Source organism: Eptatretus burgeri, chromosome 13 (assembly GCF_056783735.1).
Source record: "Eptatretus burgeri isolate ZD-2024b chromosome 13, Ebu_testis_v1, whole genome shotgun sequence".
In the NCBI taxonomy this organism is placed as follows: Eukaryota; Metazoa; Chordata; class Myxini; order Myxiniformes; family Myxinidae; genus Eptatretus; species Eptatretus burgeri.
In genome coordinates, this window is record NC_140973.1 from 75,198,850 (window position 1) to 75,216,741 (window position 17,892).

A 17,892-nucleotide genomic window follows, 5' to 3' on the forward strand; every position below is an offset into this window, starting at 1 on the left:
ACACAACTCACAGCAAGGGGGCATGAGACAAGAGGGGCGGGAGTGGAAGGGACAAAACAGTGGGGAACAGACACATTAGGTGAACTGTGGAAGGGAGAGGGATGGGGATGGGACGGGGAACATGGCGAAGAGATGATGGACATTTCAGGGACTTTCAGGAAGGAAAGCAGGAGAAATGAAGGAAGTGGGCTTGGGTGGATTACCGGGGTTAGAAAAGATTGAGGATTTGGATGGGGGAAGATAAGAGGTGGTAGTGAACAGCTGTTTTGAAAGCCTGGAGGGAAGAATGGGATTGAATAGAGTGAGGAAGTTTATTCCAAAGGCGGGAAAAAAGAGGAATGAAAGAGTGAAGATGAGCAGTGATTCGTGATTTTGGTAGTTTTACCAGAAGGGGGTTGTTGGCGGACCTTGAGCGCCCTGTGGAAATGTGGTTGGGACAAATCGCAGAGAGAGCAGGGGGGGCAAGGCTGGAGAAGAGTCGGTAGAAGACAGAAAGACCACCGACCAACCTGCAGTGATTGAGTGAGAATGCAACAATGAGTGTGTCTGTGACGTAGTGTGACGTAGTGTGCCACAGCTTGGCCGTTTTTCATGTGTTTGGGATAGGTGCACACCATGAAACCTATGCTCGAGTGCTCAGTACGTACCGTATAGACTTTGGTTAAATTATTGGCACATGTGGCCTACTCTTAATAAATACATCATGGTCCCTTCCTTCACGTGTATGTGATTGTGAATGTAACTGGTTTAAAAAGTCTCCTTAAATGTGCGATGGTGTCCTCGAAGATGCGGCTCCCCATTGTGCACACTGTGAGAACTGCGGTTTCGGAGAAATTCACTCCTCGAAAAGTGAGATGATATTTTTCTAACCACATGAAACAAGTTCAAAGTTAATTTAAACAAGTATGCTTGAGAGACAGAATGAAGCAGCTGCCATCCTTCAGCTGTTGCTTGGCCTTTAACTTTAAATCATCCTGGCACCAAATAATTAATGTTTTCTGGATAGAAAGTGTAATAAGAATTCATCACCGCATTCGGTACTACCTCCTGCCGAGAACTCACCACCAGGGGGGAGGAGGAAGGCTGGAGATTTCGTCCAGCGTCTGCACCTGTTTGCTCTCAACCCTTCCCCACCCCTTACCCCAACAAATCTTTCTTCCAGAACCCCCTGCCATCTGCCATGTTCTATTCACAAGGCTAGCTCCTTAGGGACCGTCGCAAACAAAGACCCTCACCCCACAAATACCTGCGCTCCTTATGTCCATTCACCAGGCGCGTCCAATCCTGTTCCAGCAATGAACCCCCCCCCCCCCCCAATCTGGTTCCAACCTTTAATCGCAGCTATAAAAGCTCCTGCGCTGTTCAGAATCATTTTCACAAGTCTGTCGCTGGTACGGGCATTCCGGTCTTGGGCCATGCTGGTAGCAGGGATTCTCGTGCTGGTCTTTTCAGAGGTAACGACCCTCACTCCCCCCCCCCCCCCGGTTTATAACGTTATCGAGTCCGCTTGGTGAAGGTATTCAAACTTAAATCCTTAATTCTGTAATTATTTTGGCGTTGACGTTTGATGCTATTGCGTCGTAAGGATAAAGGAGATTGAGCATCATGATGTTCAACTGAATGATTTTTAATTATTTTTTTAAAATACAATGCGAGCTACTAATGTAAGGATTGCATTAAAAAAATATATATAATTTTTGAGAAAAATGCTGCCTTTCAAAAAGAGTGGATCATTGTGTGCCGGTTCAATGAGCTAATTCGAAATTCTAATTTACAGAGGGGGGAGGGGGGGGTACTACATCAGTGGTGTAACTGTGATCCCAGAAAGGGGGGTGTTACATTGAAGCGCACACTGTCCACTGGAGCCAATGTTAATCCAGCTCTCCTGTCTCAAGTTGATCTTAACCATGTCATTGTATCTTTCACAAGGGGTAGGCCTTTTGACTGTTTCACTGGCAAATTCAAAATTCCCTGTATCCAACATACAGAGATGACCATCTTATCTCATTATAACTCTGTCTGTTGACAAAGATGATAGATAATAGCGCGATGATAACAATTATCTTGTTCGTTTCCACAGTGCTGCTTGTCATCTGGCGTGTTGGAGATACAGATCATTTCCTTCCACAACCCAGAGGGTCTTACAGCGAGGGGAGAGTGCTGTGACCCAACAGACGGCCCCATTGACCGGCCATGTCCTCCGAGCGACCCTTGTGATACGTTTTTCCGCGTGTGCTTGCGCGAGTACCAGCCGAGGTTTCCAGGGATCAGTCCCAGGTCTTCTCCGACCGCCTGCCCCTTGGGTGCAGTCAGCACTCCGATCCTCGGGGGAAACTCCTTTTACCCTGGTGAACGGGGTCTCATCATCGTGCCGTTCCGCTATGCCTGGCCAGTGCGTACCACCGCCAAGTCGCTCCTGAGTACCCAATGCTTTCCCTCGGCCAGATCATCTATATTGTGATGTCATATACCAAATATATTAACTGTCCATTTACCGGGGCTCTCCCCATGGTGGTACAATTTTTTTTTTTTTAATTGCATGGATTTTACAATAATGTCCAGAAAGTTTAGTTCTAACTTCAAAAGAATGTCTCCCAGAAAAATGTGTGTGAGATCCACAACACTGTGCAAAATCATATTACCAATGGGAATATAGGTCGTGCAGAGCGAACCACCCATTTTGAGGATTATAATCCCTTCGTGATAAAAACCAGGTCTGTGTTTTCACCTGTGGATGGAATCAACAGAACTTTGATCCAATTTATGGCAGAACAAGTAAGATGGGTAGAACAAAGAATGATTCCATCCATTGTTGTACCTCTCCACCGACACATAACACTGCCCTTCACAATTCGGACTCATTTTCACCCATATGGGCTTCTTTTTTTCAATGTCTCATCTCGACCAATTTTAGTCTAATTTCCAAGTTAACGGATCATCTTTATCATGCGATTTGGAAACCTGTCCATATTTAGCTGTACATATATTTTGTATACTCTTCAATCTCATGCTTCTCTCCAGGTCTTCAAGACAGCTGTTCATCACAATCTCAGGTCATCCCCCATCCAAAACCATGATGTTTTGTATTCCCATTAAACAGCTACACACCTCCCTCCCCCTCCTCCCCCACCCAAAATTTCCAGTTTTTCCTTCCGGGGAGTTTTCTCCTGTATCCATCTTATCCACTCATTGCATTGTCCCCTACCGCTCATCCTTACTTGCATCCCTTGTTGGTCCGTCTCCATCTATTTGTTCCTCCACCCTGCCGTTGGTGTGTCCCCACTCTCTTTCTGCTGCTCCTTCTCATTATTCTGCGTCCTGATCTGTTCTATGTTCGAGCTCTTCCATGAGCCTCGACTCTGTACCCAAAAAAAAAAAAAGACATCATAGGAGCACATGGTTCATTGATATTGGGTGGTTGTCAGTTTTAACCAAGCCATCAGATTGAGTATTACACATTTCTTGCTAATTTTACCCTTTGTTTGTCTTTCATTCTGTGAGTACCTCAACCTTTTTTTTTCTTTTTTTTTTACTGTTCCTACAGTCGGCTTTCACTCTTATTCTGGAGGCACGTGACCACGACAACCACAGCAGCAGTGAGTCGACCCACACACCCCGGCGCACTAGGCATCATCAATTACTGTTCATTACGCATCTATACCAGTTGTTCTACCTGCACCACCTTCACCACTCCAGGCTCCGATCCACTGGTGGCAAGGCTTGCTGAGGCCGTATTGCTGAGACCTGGGCAGATTTGGCGCAGTCTGCTGCTGCCGTTAGGTCTATCTGGTCGTCTGGAGGCCGTGGCCCGTGTACGCTGTGACACCCACTACCATGGCCCAGCCTGCAAACGCTTGTGCCGTCCCCGGAATGACTACTTTGGCCATTATGGCTGTGATAGTGATGGCCGCCGGGTGTGCCTGAGGGGCTGGAGTGGGCAGGGTTGTGACCAGCGTGAGTACAAGCGAGTACACCTTCACAAATATTTAATATTTTGTATACAGTCTACGCTCATGGAAGAGCAAGAGCACAGACCAGGCCAGGATGTAACAGAAAAATTAACAGTAGAAAGAGAGTAGGGACACAGCCAGTGTGACGACTCCTCATTTTCATAAATGCCAAGGTGAGCCAATGAAAAAAGCCAAGAATTCACAAGGTTTCGGAAAAGTGATGATAATAGAAAACCTATACGCCAAGAAAACCAAGACGCCAAGGTGAACAACGAATAGCCAAGATCTTGTGAAAAAAGCCAAGGAGTTGACACTGGACACAGCAACAGCAGGGTTGTGGGACGAAGTACGGGGAGACTTGGATAAAAAAAGGAATGTTCTGAAGAATGACAGCAAGTGGAAACACAATGGGTGAACAAGATTGATACAGCTACAAACTCTCTATCACAGAAGTGGAAGGAAAAACTGGAAACCCAGAAAGGGGTGGGCTTGAGGAGGGTTAATGGGGGTAGAAAGGATCATGGTTGTGGATGGGGTTTCACCTGAGATGGTTGTAAACAGCTATCTTCTTTTTTTTTGCATACATGATCGAGGTTCAAGGAAGAGCGAGAGCAGAGTGAAAGAGAACATGGAATGGCAGAAACACTAACAGCAGAGTGGAAGTGAGAGTGGGATCAAGGGGAGATAGCAGCCCTTGAGGGGAAAATGAAGTTGAAGAGACTGAGGAAGTTGGTTCCATAGGTGGGACAAAAGAGGAACAAATGAAATGAGTGGAGTTGAGCAATGAGTCTGGATTTTGGGAGTTTCACGAGAATGGTGTTACTGGCACACTGTGTGCACCCTGCATAAAACTGGGGGGGGGCTGGGGGTTAGGGGACTGCAAGGAAGGGGCAGAGGGTGCAAAACCACAAAGGAGGTGGGAGAAGACAGAGTGACCACCAACTTGTCTGCAATGTGAAAATGATAGACTCATAGACTCGGCTTCATCGCGGGAGGTTCCAATGATATTGAAGGCCTTGGTTTCCATGACGTCAAGCTGAACAAGGTGTGAGGCAAAGGCACCAGCCCAGAGGGTAGAGCAGTACTCCATCAAGGTGATGAAGGCCTTGTAGGAAGATAAAAATTCAGACATGCCAAGGAAGCACTTTTCATGACAGAGGATTCCCAGTGTATCCTGTGAAACCCACAACTATGATTGGCTTTGCAGCCAACTTAGATAAGTGGTTTCCTTAAGAAAGATCATCGATGATGGTCAGGCCCAAAAGTATGAGTGACTGAACTTCTTCAAGAGGATTGTTAAGAAAGTAGTCAGGGCATTTGCCAGATGGTCTTTTCGGAGAGATAGAGTGAGAGGGTTAGATTTGTCCAGGATGAAAGACCTATTCCAAGTGTTTTACCAGCTTGTGATTCAATCAATGGCTGAAGAGAGGAAGGGGCTGCTGTCCCTTCCCTCTGAAGGATGAGGGATGTTATGGCAGAGAGTGGAGTTATCAGGAAAGTGAGAGGATTTTCCAGAGTCCAAAAGATCGTTGATGAAGATAAGGAATCGGACTGGGCTTAAAACACTGCAATGGAGAACTCCAGCCTTGACAAGGAGAGGAGATGAGAGGATCCCGTTGAGAGCCATGCGTTGGCTGCAAGAATTGAAATCAGCAACCCAAGAGTGGAGTTGGCCTCAGATGCCTTAGGAAGAGTTTGGAGAGCAAAGCAAGATGCCAGACTGTATCGAGAGCTCTATATGTATACAGAGACTGCCTTGGTCTCATGTCTGACATAGAGGGTCTCCATCTATTGTTGGGAAAGTAGAAGCAGCATGTCCAGAGTGACCCAGTCTGAATCTGAATTGGTGAGTTGAGATGAGGCCATTGGAGAAATGGAAGAATTTAATGTCCATTGCGATGATGGATTCCATTACCTTGCTGATGATTGGAAGTAAGCTGATTGTTGGTCTGTAGTTAAGGAGATCCGTTTTTGCCTCTTGTTTATGCAATGCCGTGATGTTGGCCGATTTCAAAGGAGATGGAAGATGATCTAGGGCAAATGATACTGGAAAGGGGAAAGACAGAGACAGAGACAGAATGTACAAGAGCAACAGAGCAGGTTGTATTGTGCACACTAGGAGTAAGAGCCGAGACAAATCTTGCGTTCTCTCTTGTTTTGTGCGCCAGCTGTCTGCAAGTTGGGATGTGATGCTGTACATGGTTACTGCACCAAGCCGGGTGAATGCAAGTACGATATAATCACCATACACCTTCAGTTAGCAACGATAAATCCGTCACACTCTTGCACTCCACTACTATAAAAATATGACCATTGTGCACTACTCCATTCGGGTGGTGCTCCTTGAATAATGTGCTATGAAGATCATTCTCTGGATTGATGACACATTTTTAACCTCTGCCATCGAAGATGGATGGAGGTTACTGTTTTCACCCGTCTGTTTGTTTGTTTGTTTGTTTGTGAACAGTATTATGGAAAAACTCCTCGACGGATTTCGATGAAACTTGGTGGGGGGATTAGGTATGGTCCAAGGATCATGCCATTAGATTTTGGACTTGGTCCAAAGTCCAATATGGCCGCTATGGCGGCCATTTTGAAAAAAATATTTGAATTTTTGTTTTTGCATTTCTACGTTTTAAGTGATTTCCAACCAAAAAAAAATAAAATTTGTTAGAGAAATTCTACATGCGCGTCGATCTAGTTTAGTTTATTCAATCGTGGTTCAGTAGAGTCTGATCCGTTTTGACATCCAATGAATAGGATATCAGGTTCACTTAAATGACCCAGCAGTATTGGCGGCGGAGGTTTTGCACTCTACCGAGTGCTCCCCCTCTAGTTGGTTAAGAGTTTCACCTGCATGGATTATTCTTCCTTGTGAATTGGACCATTCCTCCTTTGAATTGGACCATTCCTCCTTTCTATTATTACCAGTAAGGATTTTTGCATTTTCAAAATCCTTGCAGTCATTGCGTTCTTTGGATACAAGTCAGGATTCTCTCCCCACCTCCCAAGCTCTTTTATATTGTTTATCCTTTTTGATAAAAAAAATACTTAGGTAGATTATCACTGTCTGACTATGACTGGTTAAACATCAAATTGTGAATATATATTTGACCATTTAACATTGCACACCATTCCCATTGTGTGGAGGTCTGTGCCTTTGGAGATCCATCTCACAACTCCAAGTCTTTCATCTTCCATCACGTATATTTTAATATTCACTGCACAATAGCTTCTGATTTTTCGTTATCTATATATTAATACTGAAGGACCAATTTTGTGCTCCTCCTTGCGGTCGCGTCACGTTTTTCTCGGTACTGTGATCTGGACTGAAAGAAACTTTGTACCTGTAAGAGTGCATCGCACATAGTGGCAATTGTCAAACTTCAACTCTGTAGTAGAATAAACACTTTTCGTTTTACATTCGTTTACACCGCTGAGAGGCGTCTGGACGTCATGACATCATCGGTTATTCGCTGACGCCATTACGTCCGTTGTCAGAACGTTACTGCTGAGAGGTGTAATTATTAATTCCACTCCTCGAAAATAGCGTCTGCAATGTAAAATCCTCTTCTGCACATGGTGACTCCCTCAGAATGTGAATTTGACACAAAAAAATGTAACAAGAAACATTGTACAGTAGACGCCGCTTTATAAATCCACCATGGGACCACGCCATTTGGATTTATTAAGCGGAGAACCTATTTTCAGCCACCTGGATAGATAAGACAAAAAGCAAATGTCGTTAAACACTGCTTTATGCTAAAAAAAACATTGCTTTATCAAACGGTGACAAGGGGATTGTCCAAAAGAATCTCTCCAAGGTCGCTTGCTTGGGAGGGAAGGTTTTGCGCAAATGTTCCTTTATTGAATCCGTCACGTGGCAGAAATCGGGATGGGCAAAACCTGAGAGCTGCAGTCCCCTGTCCAATTTGGCGAGTGCAGTCCGCATCTCTGCCGCTGTTGGCATCGGCTCGGGTTCGTCGTCGCTTTCTTCCCTATTGGGATTCGGGGTCGGAGGGATTCGAGCGGCGGCGGGATTCGAAGTCCGTCACCAGTTGCTGTTGTTGTTGGTTTTTTTTTCTTTTTGACTCTGCGGCAGCGCATACTACATCAAGCTTAGGTTGAGACCTCGCACGTGCCAAGCAGGTGGATTTATTAAACGGCGGATTTCTCGATGTAAAATTCCGTTCCAACTCATTTTGGTCACAATCAGCGGCTGGATTTTATAACCGTGGATTTATAAAGTAGCGTCTACTGTATCTTCTATCTTCTATCTATATATTCATACTGAAGGACCAATTCTGTGCTCCTCCTAGCGGTTGCGTCACGTTTTTCTCGGTACTGTGACCTGGACTGAAAGAAACTTCGTACTTGTAAAAGTGCATCGCGCATAGTGGCAATAGTCAACTTTCAACTCTGAAGCAGAATAAACACTTTTCGTTGAGATGGGGGCAAGGAGTGAAGAGGCGGAGGGCAAGGCAAGCAAATTTTTTGGCGGAGGTAAGAAAATTGAAAGCGGGAGACAGGGGGAAATGGGGCGGGGGCTGGGTTGAATGAGGCGGAGTTGAGTGTGAGGGGGTGGACAGGGGGTGGGGCCCGGGGACAAGTGGGGCGGGGAATCAAGAGACGGGGGGGGGCGGGGAGTGAAGAGACGGGGCCGGGGTAATTACATTTTTGGGCGGGGTAAGCAAATTGAATGGGGGCAGGGGCGGGGGATGATAGGCGGGGGCAAACACACCCTGTCCAGTCCATATCCCTCGAGTGTGCGTGAGCTGGTAAGGGTGGTTGAATGAACGGAATCCATCTGTGACGGGGTTTCAGCTAGTCTATCATAATCTTACACTTTGCTTTTATGTTGTAATTACATGTTCCTCAAACATCTAATCGGACTCAGTGGCGTAATGGTTCGAGCATCCCCTCTGAGTGAGAGATTGGCAGTCAAATCCTGGCCGAGTCATCTATCTATAATTCCAGCAGTGTGTGTGTGTGTGTGTGTGTGTGTGTGTGTGTGTGTGTGTGTGTGTGTGTGTGTGTGTGTGTGTGTGTGTGTGTGTGTGTGTGTGTGTGTGTGTGTGTGAGACCACTGTTTCTCGACAACCACTGGTCAGATCTAATTGAAACTTGCCAGATATATTGCTGGGGACCTGAAGATGTACCTTTTCAAGGTTTGATATTAATCGGACAAGTTCTTCCCAAGTTATGGCCATTTATTTTCCAAACCAATGACAAGACACGTTGTTGCGTGGGCGAGGCTGATGGGGAAGGGAAGCTCAGCCGCGTTCCCCATTACGGGTTACAACGTACGGGCTTCCGAATAATCATGACCGTGTATTCTAATAATTTCTCGATTTCTTATGCGCATTTATAGATAAACACAATGCCCCAAGTTATGATCGTTTTCATATTAGACGGTGCATAAATTTCGGTAACATCAGAGTGCTGGTGTGCTCTGAACCAGGAAGTAAATTTTTTCTCTCTCTTCTCTTCTTTTTGTTTTTCCTTGCCACGACTTTGCGAAAAGGTAAAATATGTTGGTGCTAATTGAATAATTGGGTATTAAAACTAAATTGCCAATAATCGTAACTGCGAATAATATGCGAACTTCCGGGCCACGCATGTACGGGCACGTGAGAGCGAAGAAACAGCCTGTGTGGTTGTTGTTTGTTGCTCGTGGTTTGAATTTTTTTTTTTTTTTTTTACGGGCACGTACCAGTACCAAATAATTTTAAAATGGTATGTGCTGCATACTTGCTTGACTTAGCATTTAAAAAGGAAAGGGTACAGACAAAAAACAAGTCACATTGCATGGATGTTCTGCAGGTACCAGCTCAAGTTTGTATGTATGTGTGTATGTATGTATGTATGTATGTATATGTATATGTATATGTACACGACCAGCCAAAAGTTTTAAAACACCCCCATTTTTCAGTTTTTACTGAAATTTAAGCAGTTCAAGTCCAGTGAATAACCTGAAATGGTACAAAGCTAAGCGGTAAACTGCCAGAGGTTAAAAAAAAGTTTAGGTTTCGAAAAACTGAAAAATAATATAAATTTCAGAGTTGTTAAAAAAGGCCCTTTTCAGGAAACAATAATGGGTTAGCAACTGCAGCTGTTCTGCAGCAATGGAAGTAAATTAAGCTTTGAAAGTTGATGCAGACAATTCCTCCAGGTGTCCCAACTTTTGTGATTAGTTACAAACCCTCTGTCTGTATAAAAGTAGTGTTGGAACAGACTGTGTTGCTGCATCGTCTGAAGCATTATTTGGACAATATTGCATTGCAGGAAGTAGTATATTGCTGTCATAATGGTGAGAAAAAGACAATTAACAAAGGAAGGCAGACAGACCATTATCTATATATTGTTACGGTTATAGGAATCGTATGCATACAAACATAGTTGTCCCAAAGTTAGTTATGCCATTAAGTATATGTGCAGATAGAACCCTCCATATGTGTAGTGGGAAAGCAAAAGGGGGTGCGTTGCGATGTTTTTTTTTTAGTTATATTAATAAATTTTTATATCCCCTCCATTACGATCCACGGTTCCATAGCGCTTGCAGCTCTCGGTTCGCTGGCCACAGCGCACCATTGTCCATCTGCTGTCTCCGGAGGCTCGTTCCAAGGCAGAATCTTCACGTCCGCAGTTCCTTTTCGGCTTCCCAAACGTTCCAATTCAATCTTGGTTGCACCACCGTCCACCTTCCTCAAACACGCGTGGAGTGGGCGGGCTTCACCGGCCTGGCCGAAATCCCACCCAGAAAGGGCGGACCCCCATGAAGGCCCTGTCCAATCAGGGCGGACGGTGACATCAGCTTCGCCAAGGCCCCTCCCCGACCTTTGGGATCTATAAATTACGACACCATCCTCAGAGTAGAGTGCTGAGAGAGTCAGAGAGTTCGTTGTTGATTGAGTGAGGGAGTCGGTGGGTTCGTTGGCCTGTTGCAAAGAAAGAAGGAAGGTCGTTGGTTGAATTGGTCCCTTGGTTGTTGGTTGAAGAAGGAAGGTCGTGATCACGGAGTGCCTGCTCACGTCTCGCCTCGGCGGCCCATCTGTTTTGCTGGTCCGAGTACACCCGACCTTGACCGGGTCACTCGTTGGGACCTGTCTGCTACCCCATTCTTGGACTCCACGCTCTCCACCCGGGCTCCTTCGCAGACACGGTCTCCACATGTGTGGCTGTGGGCTGAACTGCACGACCTCTGTCAGGTGCTGCACCACGGAGCACTCCTCCCGAAACTCTCAGGTACTGAGAACTGTTATGTGACCTCAACTCCCTCCCTCCCTCCCTGGCTGCAAAAGGGTCCCCTTTTCTTTTCGTTGGGTTTGTTTTGTCTGAGTGTGTGGTGCCTGTCCATTAGATAAGCCTGTTTAAGACCTTTATTGTTGTAATTGTTGCTTTTATTAGTCTCGCATTAAGTCTGCTCTGTGTCCGCTTTGGTAAGTTGCTGTATAATTGTCGCACTACACCTCTCTCATCTTCCCCCTGCATAACATAACCAATAAACCTTGTTCCGGAGCCACATGCTTTTCCTCGCCTTAGTGTAAATAAATTATTGCAGAAATGTTCCCAGTTAGTTTTTGTCTTTTCCATCATTGGTCCAGCATGGTTCAGATCTAAGTTTAGCCGGGTCTTTATCCCCGATAATCTGTTCATTCTAGCCGGTACGTCTTTGGTAGTTCCGTTCAGCTGCATCCGATCCGGAGTTGGTAATTGGTACTCTACCGTAGTTGGTACAGTGATCCGGTTCGGGCAAGGCGTACCGACGGCGTGGTTCCGCGGTAGACGACACCGCGTGGTTAATTAGGTAAATTGGTTCTAGACAAAAAGACCCTACGCTACGCGATGGAGGTATTGGCGTCCACAGTCGGTTAAGCGACCCACCGCGGCACGGAATTATCCGTGAGCGACGGCCTACAATTCCAGGAGTCTGGTGGGAGACGACGTAACTTCCCCTACCTTGCGGTCGTTCTCGCCACCAGATCCCGGCCCACAACAATATTACTAAAACTCTCATCATGTATGTATGTATGTATGTATGTATGTATGTATGTATGTATGTATATATGTTCCCGAAATACAGCCAAAATGGTACACGATAGCGCAAAAAAATTAGGGCCACCTTACTCACTATTTGTCTGCGGTGTGCAGTATCGTTTCATTCAAATCGGGCGAAGAAAAAAATTATTAAAAAATAAATTCCCGATTCAGTCAAGTACTCTTTGGGAGTATTTGATCAATGCAAACAATCTCAGCGGCATAGTTCAGTGGAACTATCTTTTTTTTTTAAATGATTTTTTTCATCAACCGCTGTCACAACGGGAACCCAACGGGTTCACGGGTCATATAGTAACCCTTCAAAGTGTAGGTCTTTCCTTCAGAGAAATTGCAAAGGAAGCCAAGGTGTCAGTGAGTACAGTTTCCTACACCATCAAAAGGCACTTGGAAACTGGAGGAAACTGACAGGAAGAGGTCTGGCAGACCCAAAGCCACAACACAATCAGAAGACAAGTTTCTGAGAGTCAACAGCTTGCGTGGTAGGCAGCTCAAATGACAGCAGCTTCAAGTACAGCTTAACACTGGTCGAAGTAAGGAAGTCTGAGTTTCAACTGTGAATAGACGACTTCGAGCTGCAGTTTGACAGGTCGAGTGGCAGGAAGAAAGCCATCTCTAAGATGGCAAAATAAGAAAAAGAGGCTTGCCTGGGCCATGAAGCACCACCAATGGACTACTGAAAACTGGAAGAAGGTCTCATGGACAGATGAATCAAAATTTGAAATCTTCGGTTCATCCCACAGGGTTTTTGTACACCATCGAGTCAGCGAAAGGATGGTTCCTTAGTGTGTGACACCAACTGTCAAACATGGAGGAAGAAGTGTGATGATCTGGGGCTCTTTTGCTGGATCCAGAGTCGGCGACTTGCACAGAATGACTGGCACCCTGATTCAAAACAGCATTTTGCAGTGCCATGCAATACCCTCTGGTCTACGCCTAGTTGGTCAGGGGTTCATCCTACAGCAAGATAACAACCCAAAACATACCTCCAGGCTATGTCAGAACTACCTTAGAAGAAAAGAACAAGACGGTAGGCTTCAAATCATGGAATGGCCAGCACAGTCTCCAGACTTCAACCCCATCGAGCTGGTTTGGGATGAACTGGACAGAAGGGTGAAAGTAAAGCAACCTACAAGTGCAACACATTTGTGGGAACTTCCGCAACAGTGTTGGGAAGAACTTTCAGAACAATACTTGATTTCCATTGTAGAAAGAATGCCACCTGTATGTTCGGCTGTTATATCTGCAAAAGTGGCTACTTTGATGAGTCAAAAATTTCGATTAAATTTTGTTCAACAAAACGATTCCATGATTTATTTTTTATCTACAATTGATTTTTTGTTCTATGCTTTAAATTCAGAGTACATTGCAACATTAAACTGCTTAAATTTCAGTAAAAACTTTTGACCGTGTGTGTGTGTGTGATGTCCTTCATGATTTCTCAATAACTTCGTCCTCACACTTGCAATTCTCTTCTTTCAATCGTCCGATCCCTTCATCCCTTAACAACCACCATTACACCATGAAAGCACCCTGTTCTGTCCTGGCTCCAGGTGCAAGTATGGCTGGCGTGGGCCCCGCTGTGATGCTTGCCATCCATATCCAGGGTGCCAACACGGCTCGTGTACCCGACCCTGGGAATGTCATTGTCATAAGAACTGGGGAGGCCTCCTCTGCGATAAAGGTACGAGAGCAAACACAAGAAGAGTTGATTGTGCCAATGGATGTCACTGACACATGCTTATGACAATGGTGCCCATTACATCATCCTTCTTCCATCTCTGAGCAAGTTCTGCATCGTTTGTCTGCTTTAACTACAAATTCTGTTTCCCTCCATCTTTGGTCAGACCTGAACCCGTGTGCACGTGAGCCCTGTGAGCACAGAGGAGAATGCAGGCACACCGAGCCTGGCCATTACTTATGCATATGTCCCTCAGGGTGGCACGGCAAAAATTGCCAGATTCGTAAGTGCCAACTTATATGCGTCGTATACAACCAAGCAATAATTCCTTCGTTTTTCATTCGCTCAACATTCACCGAAAATCATCAATGGCTCAAAATTCTCAACACGGGTGGCTAATGGAATGTAAATAATCCCTGAAGAACCACCAGTTGTTCTTTTATAAACTGTGGCATAAAGATTGTAACAAACAAGAGATCCACTATGCCTGTTTCTTATGAGTTTCCATTATTTTTACCTACCTGTCTGTACTTCTCCATTTCCGACAGGTGACCACAATGTCAGTGTTGCTCCAATCGGCACGGTGAGACCCATACACCTCTGCTTCACCGCAGTCGATTAATCAACTTTAACGTAACTATCACTTGCTTCTTCATATAATATTGATAAAGAGTCTGGTGCTCTGTCCATCAACCTTAAAGTAGTGGGGCATCATGTCATAAATTTGCACACCGAAAACTTTTCTTCCATATGAATTCATCTTTACCGAGTATTCAATAAACTCATCATGCTGATGATATATGGGGGCTGTAAAAGAAGTTGATCTTTGCTGGTGATTCGACAGCTGGTTTACCTACATTCCAAATGATTGCATGCTCCAGGGTGTAGTGCCTCTTGATGAGCACTTAGGGCTGACAAGATGGCCTAGATGTAGGCACACTCACCTCTAAGCTGTGTAGCCTGGGTTTGAATCCAGACCCAGCGATAAACCGTCATCTCTGTGTTTCACAGGCAGGGCGATTCATCATTGTGGGTGCCCTCCCTCGGATAGACGTTAAGCGCGTGTCCCGTCTTCCAGCATTCGTTGGTGGATGCTAAAGATCCCATGGTGTACTTCGCGAAGAGAAGGAAAGCTAATGCCGGCACCATGAACAAATTACAAATTCCTGCCCCAACCTACAGAGGGCAGCTGCACAGTCACGCCCTCAGCCAATGATGCTACCCCGCAGCCTAGTGTTGTATATGGACGAAAAAGAAGATTAGCATTTAAGTAGAATGGAAATTTTGCAGTCAAATTCAATAAGCTGTTATTTTTCGAACTTTCTCCGATATTTTTTTGCACAGGATGCCGATGAGATAGAACAGATGTACACAGCTTCTGCACAATCTGATCAACGACAACCCCTTTTGGGGGCTCTCACCCAGCTCCAAGTCCAGTTGCCTCGTCGTACATTTGGCAAAGGTAAGAGTGAGGATTAAAATTTGAGGTCAACCGAGCAGTCTTATGAAAACACAAAACTCTACCTTAACCTTATCAATGATATAGCCATTCACATGTATGACTACCCCACCTCTCTCTTATGTAATGAATTAAATAAATAAATAATTCAAAACTTTACATTGATCTAAGGTTCATGAACAAGCTTGTCCATAAATCGCATGCAGTGTACTTTTACATGATCATTCAAGGGCTTTAGTAGACGATGGACAAACACAAATGGTATTTATAGGACTTGAACCGAGGTTCCCCACATCATGAGCCACAAGTTAAGATGGCCGCACTAACACTTCCACACATGATAAGCTCATCCACCAAGTTTTGCCAAAACTTGTCCACAACTTTTGAAATATGTATATCATTTTTGGCCCCATCTCACAATGGTGAAGAATTACAAAGAAATAAAAAATAAAAAATTTGCATCTGAATCCAGATCTTCACCAAAATCTACTGTAACCAATTCTTCCTTGTCACACACCTGTCCAAATTTTGTCCAAATCTGTCCAAACGTTTTGAGATATCCTGCTCACAGACAGACAGACAGACAGGAAGACAAACATAACCTCCGTCTACCTTAGTTGGCAGAGGTAAAAAATGTATCGATGAACTACCATGCTCATGATGACAAGATGTTGGAAATGTGAATATTTTCTCCCTTCCCGAACTCCCCACTTAATTAAATATCCTCCCTCCCTCTCCAAGATTACCCCCCACTGACATCATCACTGGTCATTGCTCTGGCGATATCGGTGCTGTTGACGGTATCGGTCGGCCTGGCTTGGCGCTGCAGGCAGAGGCGGTCATCTAAGCAGTTGGAGGTCTCTCTTCGGCCGAGGTCTTCCGACGTGAACAACTTCGAGCAGTGTTGGGAAGCCCAGGTTTGCCGAAGGAACGGTCTTGCAGAGTTGACTGAAAGTACAAGAGCTTGCCCGTTGGTTTAGAATTAACTTCCAAATCCTGGATTATATTTGCTGCTGCTTATTATTATATTTCTCTCAATAGGTTTCTCCCCCTCCACCCCATCACACTTTTTAAGCGTGAGCCTAGTATACCCTAACTACGTCCTATTATATTTATTTATTTATTTGCCTTATTTTATTGTTCAATATTATTTATTATCTTTTAGAAACCACTGACTTACTCTACATGTAACTTAGCTATGCGACTTAAAACCCATTGCTGTTACTACTTCTCTGTTTCTACTTTTGTTTCCTTATCGTTGGTCAGCTTTGAATTATCATGTTTGGCCAACAATGAATATTATAAAAAGTTGTTCACTTTCAAACATTGTTGAACTTTTGGGAAGTTTGATGTTGCACATGATTGGACCACCCAGCCAAATGCATCAATCCCATATAGAAATACGCTACCGTGCTTTACTCAGCGATGTGCACCTTCTCTCTGCTGAAAGAACCTCAACCGACTCTCAGATTGTTGGGTACAACCTGGCCGCAGAAAGCTCTTTGTTTACCTAAGGATTGGGCAACCCAGCGTTGACATTCCCTTATCAATAATATATTCAGAGTGAGAAAGACAGACTATGGTGGAGGAGGATTTCTTGAATAGTTTTCATTGGCAGGATCTTGAGAGATTAGCAAATGTGTTGTCATGTTGAGATATTTTTATATTCAGATGCCTATGTGTAATTGTGTCACATGATACATTAATAAACGATTTTTGTTTTAATCGCATCATCTTCGTTGTCTTGGAATCAGAGTTTATTATATTGTTACGGATCCGGGGTGGCGGGTTTCTCACCCGACTCTTGGCGCCACACTCACCACCGCCGTCTCCGGGGTTTATAACGCCGGCTGGCTCAGCACAGGCCTCGGGTCACGCGTCTTCAATCGCGATACCAACGTAATCCTGAACCTTACCAGTTGGGGAAATAGAACCCCGGTTACAGACTGGTTTCGTCAGATGTCAAGCGTTTTCTGCCAGTCTGTAACCATTTTGGTTTTATATGCCAATCTAACGGATCGTTCCTCGACGCGACATGAATTAATCCATCGCGGCAACTTCATACAAACCAACCAGATTTATTAGGGAACATCAGCGAATACGACACAAGCAAACCATTCACGAGAATGTTTTTATTAACAATCTTTAACCCGTTCTTAACTAGGGAACTACGGATTACAGGTTTTGAGGGGGTTGTTACCGAGATATGCCTTATACAACGTGCAGACAAGACAGACAGACAGCATGCATGCAGACAAGACAGAGTACTTGGTGATGTTTAATGGACGAGAGGAAAGTGTGAAAAAGCACGAATGTCGCTCGTAACAAGCGGATGTCCACCGATTCGAGCCCCCAGCTCGAACTCGAACACGCCGCGTGGCGAGACTGTGCTCGCCTTCCTTTTCCGCTCCGCACGCAGTCTCCACGCGCTCTGACCCCGTGTATGGTCGACGGCACACGACCGTCAGATCGACGATGGGCCTCAGCTGATTTCTCTCAAGGTCCAGCATACAAATCCAGGCCTGGCCTGTTCACCAGACAAGGCCCAAATCGAGGTGCCGGGCTCCGGCCAGCGGATCGGCAAACGTGTCGAGCCGTGAGGTGAGCAAGGACCGTCAGAGGCTCCATCGTTTCCTCTCTTGCCTTCCCGCCTTGAAGCCAGACTTCTCAACTCCGTCCTCTCAGTTTCTCTCGCTGCAGAATCACCTTTTCTTTCCTTCTCTACGCTCGCCTCTCAAAGCCGACCG

The 17,892-nt window shown here is 45.1% G+C and overlaps 1 protein-coding gene across 1 annotated transcript; it reads left to right on the top strand.

Moving 5' to 3' along the window:
* Positions 1-1,306: 1,306 nt before the first annotated feature.
* LOC147014810 (protein jagged-1-like) lies at positions 1,307-16,823 on the top strand. Its single transcript, XM_085853097.1, has 10 exons — positions 1,307-1,454; positions 2,081-2,392; positions 3,545-3,596; positions 3,697-3,954; positions 6,119-6,179; positions 13,559-13,689; positions 13,853-13,969; positions 14,235-14,269; positions 15,031-15,148; positions 15,887-16,823. Exons 1-10 carry the CDS (start codon positions 1,416-1,418, stop codon positions 16,123-16,125), a joined length of 1,362 nt encoding a protein of 453 aa, XP_085709223.1. The 5' UTR covers positions 1,307-1,415; the 3' UTR covers positions 16,126-16,823.
* Positions 16,824-17,892: the final 1,069 nt, after the last annotated feature.